Source organism: Mastomys coucha, unplaced genomic scaffold (assembly GCF_008632895.1).
Source record: "Mastomys coucha isolate ucsf_1 unplaced genomic scaffold, UCSF_Mcou_1 pScaffold6, whole genome shotgun sequence".
NCBI classification, from domain to species: domain Eukaryota; kingdom Metazoa; phylum Chordata; class Mammalia; order Rodentia; family Muridae; genus Mastomys; species Mastomys coucha.
The window spans coordinates 15,804,081-15,810,183 of record NW_022196912.1 but is presented as its reverse complement, the minus strand read 5'-3'; the positions used below and the strand labels follow the sequence as shown (position 1 = coordinate 15,810,183).

Sequence of the window (6,103 nt, the reverse complement as noted above, 5' to 3'; positions counted from 1 at the left end):
AATTTGAATTTAATATTTAGAGTGGTCTCTGTCATTTAGGGCAAAAGTAGAGAGGGTGTGAAGGGTATGAAGACTGCCCTAGGTACACCAGCAGAATTCTGAGACTCCCAAAAGCTGATCACATATGGCTCACAGATACATGTGAGAGCTGGCATTTTAAGACATGGTTTTCTCTAGATACAGTATTGATCAACTGTTCATTAAAATGTGCATTCCAATTAAACAATGGGGAGAGGGGAGGAGAAAGAACCTTGTAGACATTGCAGGCACTAACATCTCCATCCAGGTCTCTACAGAGTTCTTTCCCGAGACACTAGTAGAGGACTTTCTGGGCTCCACTGCTTTATTAGGCACAGCTGCAAAGCAGCTGCCTGAGGTGACCACATGCTCTGGACTACAGGACATACTAATTATAAACTGTTTATAGTAAGCATCAGACACCATGACCGTGAAAGGTAGGGAAGAAACACCAAACGATCACTTGAACCAGTTCTATGGGTGTTGGGAAATGGATGTTAATAAATAGTTTTCTCCTTTTTCAGAGTCACTAGGAAGTAAGTTTATCAATATGAAATGATCACTCTAGTACTATAAATGTCACATTAATGAGGTGAATTTTTAGACAAATTATAGAAATATGCCCTGTTTGCCCTTAAAAAATAAACAGGCTCTCAAACCTGGATGAGTTAAAACCTTTAGTAAAAGCAGACTCTACTAACCATTCTTGACTGTGAGTGCTTCATAGCTAAACTTTAGAATGGTTCCACATCTACTTTCAAAATTGTAATACAGTATAGAAATCTGCTTGCAAATTAAGTATTTGTTTAGCACTTCTGAATAGTAATATACTTAACATATTATTGCATCTTTTCCTCTTAACAGGTGAAATGCTTTGCCATGTGCTTTATGAGAACGGCTGAAAGGGCAGCTATGGTAGGAATGCATTTGAACACTGACTGGCCTCTACTCACTGGGGTTAGTAGAGCAGATACAGCTGCACAGCTGACTAGTGTGGTTAGCAGAGGTCTCAAGGTGGAAGTACAGTTAGGTTTCCACTCGACTCATTCCCGGCATTCAACTCTAATTATCCATGACAGCATGCCTTGTTTACTTAAAAGGGAGAAGCTAAACCTGATCCGCTCAGGCCTGCCTAGCGAATGAGAACAACTTCAGAAATAAAAGTGCCTCTTTGGGGGGGAAATGTGAAAGTTCCAGGCTCACAGGTTTGGCTGAGCTTGCAGCAACCTGAACAAACCTTAATTTTAGAAAACAGTATACGAATTGCAAAACTATACTTTAACAGAGTTCTCTGTGCTCCCTCAGCAGAACAAAAGGGCAGGGCGAGCTGATTCTTGCCCTGGTCTTCCGTTTCTCTGTTGTGCAGTTGACTTTTACAAAGAGCTACAAGGTGAAGCTGATGCGCCCCATCATACAAAGACCTTAGCCAGGGCGTCGGCTCCCGCACTGGCTATGTAGCACTTGGAAGGGTGGAATGCTACGTCATGGATCGATTCTTCAAATTTTTTCCGATGAGCTGTGAACTCCTGGATACACGTCTTACTTTCTAAATTCCATAAGCGTATTGAACAGTCATGACCTATTGCAAAAGAAAGGAGGGTGAAAGAAACAATTACCTCAACATGAAGACGGTAAGGACAAACACATAATCCACAGCTAATGCACTTACTGCCAGACATCAAGTACAGGCCATTTGGATCAACTGCCAAACTTGTAACAGCTTCCAGGTGGGCCACCATCGAGTGGATCAGTTTACCTTTGGAAAAAGAAATTGTTATTCTTTATTGATGACTTTCTTCAGCTTAATCATATGCTGACTCCCATGCCACCCTGGCCTCCCCGGCCATCCCTGTCTGTGTACTTCTTGGATGAACCTTTTCCACAGTTCAAACAGCACATCTCCCTGTCTTGCCTTGTCATGTTAATAACAAAAAATAAAAACAGGTTAAATTTCAGATGAGACTCTGTCTTTTAAGCCACAACAAATTCAGTGAGTTTTACATGTCCACTAATTATGAGTTAGACATTACTAATCTTGTGTACCCTTTAGTTACAAACCACATGAGTATCTGAGGACAGAAAGTTCAAATTCAAAGGGACAGAAGAAGAGAAAGAAAACATGGCCAGAATTTTGGTGAAATAACACAGAAAAGAATATGAAGATTAAATTGCTAGCCAGTAAACACAACCACAAGTGACTATATTAAAAAGGCAGACAGCTGCGCACATGAGTTCTTCCCACTCAGCTCTTTGTGCATTACCATAGACTGCTGAAAGGAAGGCCACTGAAAACTAGGAAAGCCCCATGCCCCGGCTCAGTTAGAACTCAAATTTTAGTATAACACAGAAAAGGTCAGACCATGGAAAAACACACAGAACTAATGACTAGAGGGTTTTCACATACAACACTAAATCAAGCTATTTAATATTGAACCCTAGAACACAGCTGTTCGATAATTGAACAATTTTAAGTAGAACCAATCAGCAGGCTCTGCCTCCACATGTCTCTGTTAATCCTCACTACTGTGGACTATTACAGGCATTTCTGTTAGCGCGTAGGTTTGTGGCTTTAGAATATGCTAATATGCTCTCTGCTTACCACTGAATCAGCTAAAAACCATCCCATCCTGTTTGGTGGAGTCTTAACGGATGCAATGAACAGAAAGGGCCTGCAGAGTGCTTCTGTGACTGTTCCGACTGTGGAGCACCACCACCCACTTAGCTCGCTTGTAGTAGGTGCTTACTGCTGCTTTAGCTTCTTGTTGCTGTGGGCTTTGCTTCGGCACAACTCAGTCTCGGTTAGCTCTTACCTGTATTGTTGTCGTAGAACTTGATGTGCCTGTCTTCATGAGCAGTGATGCTGATTGGGAGGGTGGGATGGCTGATGACTCTGTTTATCTGGCAGGAAGAACTGGCTGCTAAAAAGGAAAAATTGAAAATCAATACAAATTAGTCCAAGTAATTTTTTTTTTGTACAAAGGCAGAAAACAAACAAACAAACAAACAATTCATCTTTAGTGTGGCTTCGGTCAATTACCCTCCAATTACGTCTCCGGCTTCAGTGTTGTAAATTGAGTCACCTGAGCTATACACGCCACAGCCACAGGTAAGGAAAAGTGAGAAGCTCCTTTTCCACCCTGCTACACTGATACCATCTTACACTAGAGACACTGATGACATCAAGTCTCCAGGTTTGCTGCTTAATAAAGTTCTAATAGCTGGGCATGGTGGTGCACAGGCTAGAGGATCTCTGTGAATTCAAGAGCAGCCTGGCTCACCCACATAGAGTTCCAAACCAGCCAGACATTCAAAGTGGGACCCTGTCTCAAAACAAAAACAAACACCCCAACCGAAAAAGTTCTATCATCATTTGAGCATAAGTGATCTTCAAAGTTAAGCCTCAGTTCCTGCTACACATGGAGCTCTACTCATACAGTTGTGGTCAAAATATAGATACCATCGCTCTGTGTTCCCTCTTTGCAATATAATAGAAAAAATCACCATCAGATTTTGAATTTTTAAGTAGCATACTAACAATTGTTGTTGTGTACTTTTTAAGAATTTTCAGAGATTAATTACTATACCCTGTCTGTTATTTCCAAACACAACAGAAAATGTCACGGGCCATATGGAGCAAGTTCTTCGTGGGAAGTTTTTCTGTTGTTTGGTTGCTTAGACTGTGTTGAAGTTGAAAAACAACAGCAACTGTTTTAAAGTAAATGTGTTCTAAGATTTGGGCGCTACAACACTTTATAACTCAAGCATTCTTTATAGTGACTATGGCAGTTATACTTTTGATTAAGTTTAAAAACTAATACAGAGACTTTTGAAAACGGGTATACATACTTGAGTCAACATTGGATTCTAACGTGAGAATTCGCTGCTGTGTTTCCATGTTAAAGATGCTTGTATATCCCTTGCTGAACGATGCTACCATATGGCTCGGGTCGCTGCTCACCAGATCCACAGAAGCAGGGATTCCCAGTTCTAAGTTTCAGAAATATACAAAGGGAATGACAGTTTAAAGTCTACTTGACAAAGTGCTCAAAATGTAGTAAAATAATCCAAACTATGACCAACTTAGGCAAGTAAAGCTTAACATTAAAACAAAAGTTATTTTATAACCTTTCAGTAAAGAGTACTTCTTTCTAACTTGTAGCCTCTACCTTATTATCCTTACCTGTTAAATGGTTTCTACCCATTATTGTGCTAATACACTTATGGAAAGCAAACTTATTTATAAAGAAATAAAAACATATAGACCATAAGTTTTATAGCTTCCATTTCTACTTCACACAGGCTTCTAAATACACAGTAGGAACTCTGCATTTTAAAAATCCATCTTGAAGAAAACAAAACAACAACAAATCTACCTCGAGCTGAAGTGCAGCTCAATAGTACCATACTTGCCTAGCATATAGTTAAATATTCAAAGTCTAAAGGCAAGTCATAACAGCTCAGGATACACACATATATATATGTGTGTGTATATATGTATATGTATATACATATATCCTTTGTATTTACATATATACATACATATATATATATGTATGTGTGTATCCTTTGCTGATATTCTGTGGGTAGGAGCATAACACAATGCTAGAATATTTGTCTAGCGTGCAAATCATCACACAAATATAAAAAAAGGTATTATCAAGGATTAAACCTGGAACACATTCATACCAAAAACAGAGTGATAAAGCCAGTGTGGTAATATATGCCTTAAATCTAAGCACTTGGGAAGTTGAGGGCCAAGGATTATGAACCTGAGGTCAGCCTGAGGACTATACAATAAATTCAAGGTAAACTGGGGATATGCAGCAAGGAACTGCCACAAGACAACAAACAAACAGAATAAAGATAAAAATAATGTAATGTTTCATTTGGTTCAACACCTAACTAAAGCCAGGTAATAATTCAAAACTAACCCTGTAGCAGAAGATCTAGAACTAGACAACGGGAAAGAGCAGCAACAGTGCTGAAGCATATGAGCTGTCACAGAGCCCAACACTAAACCTCAAGGGAAACCCTACCCACGCCCACAGACGGTGAGCATGAGGCAGAAGAGAGGTGAGTGAGGGTGCGGAGCAAGTGACCTCACACATGCCACAGCCAGGCTGCTGAGTACCATGAAAACTTGGGAAAACGTTAGTTTTTTCACATCTGGTAATAACAAACTTCTACCCGAAACCTAGCAATTCTGCGTGGTCTCTACTACCCAGAGTGAACAATTATGAATGTCCATGATAATTTATTTCTAAAAGACCCATACTGGAACGACCTACCAAGGGAAGAAATGGTCCAGCCCCAGAGCTCTGTCAGCTGCAGGACTGCTGCTCACCAGATGCATTACAACAAATCCTTTCAGTATTTTCACTGAAAGTAAGTTATATCAGTTTTAAAGATTCAAACCCCATTTTCTCATCAAATGGTATGTTCTTAGGAAATATATATTCATTGAAATTTCAAATAAAAATACAGTTGCTCCTTAAAAATCAAACAAACAAAACTTAGAAATTTATATAATCAAGAGTTCACGGAATCATTTATTTGTTTGCTTTTTTAGAGTAGGATGTTCAGATCTAGAAATTTTCATTTTGAAGGAGCGTACCCTGGTTATCATTAAATACAGTCAGTGCTGGAGCAACCTCAGTTGTACTCCATAAGCGAAGAGTACCATCTGCTGAACAGGATAACAAGCGCTGGTGTGCCGCACTGTAGGCCAGCCCCCATACCGCATCCGTGTGGCCCAGCAGAGGGCCTCTTAGAACCGAAGGATCTGTGTAAAACAAGAAAGCACAAAACCAGGAAGAAAAACTGTAAAGGCATTTAGGTTCAATGTAAAACATAAAATAGAGCATCAGGAAACAGTGTAATACAATCTCCCCACTTTTCATTTATCTCCTGAGATGCTATCATAACTACAATTTTGGAAGTATACAGAGTACGACAATTCTAAATTAGAATTAAGAAGCACAACTTTGCTTGTAAAGAAAGCTCTATTGTAATGCCTCTTAAATAAATATAAGGAGAAAATTCTGTTTGCTGATTTTTTTTAAAGGTTTTTTTTTTTTTTTTTTTT

At 39.4% G+C, this 6,103-nt stretch overlaps 1 protein-coding gene across 3 annotated transcripts in view; it reads right to left on the bottom strand.

Annotated features, from left to right (window-relative positions):
- Positions 1-2: 2 nt before the first annotated feature.
- Positions 3-6,103, bottom strand: part of Strn (striatin) — an 87,946-nt gene continuing 81,845 nt past the window's right edge. For 2 of the 3 annotated variants that reach the window (XM_031355244.1, XM_031355246.1), the window contains 5 exons: positions 5,633-5,800; positions 3,865-4,005; positions 2,829-2,936; positions 1,688-1,774; positions 3-1,597 (listed from right to left, as the gene is read on the bottom strand). In XM_031355244.1, the coding sequence (XP_031211104.1) occupies positions 1,428-1,597; positions 1,688-1,774; positions 2,829-2,936; positions 3,865-4,005; positions 5,633-5,800 (674 nt within the window). In that variant the 3' untranslated portion in view covers positions 3-1,427. The remainder of the gene's footprint in view (positions 1,598-1,687; positions 1,775-2,828; positions 2,937-3,864; positions 4,006-5,632; positions 5,801-6,103) is intronic. The other variant, XM_031355245.1, reaches the window with a different exon arrangement.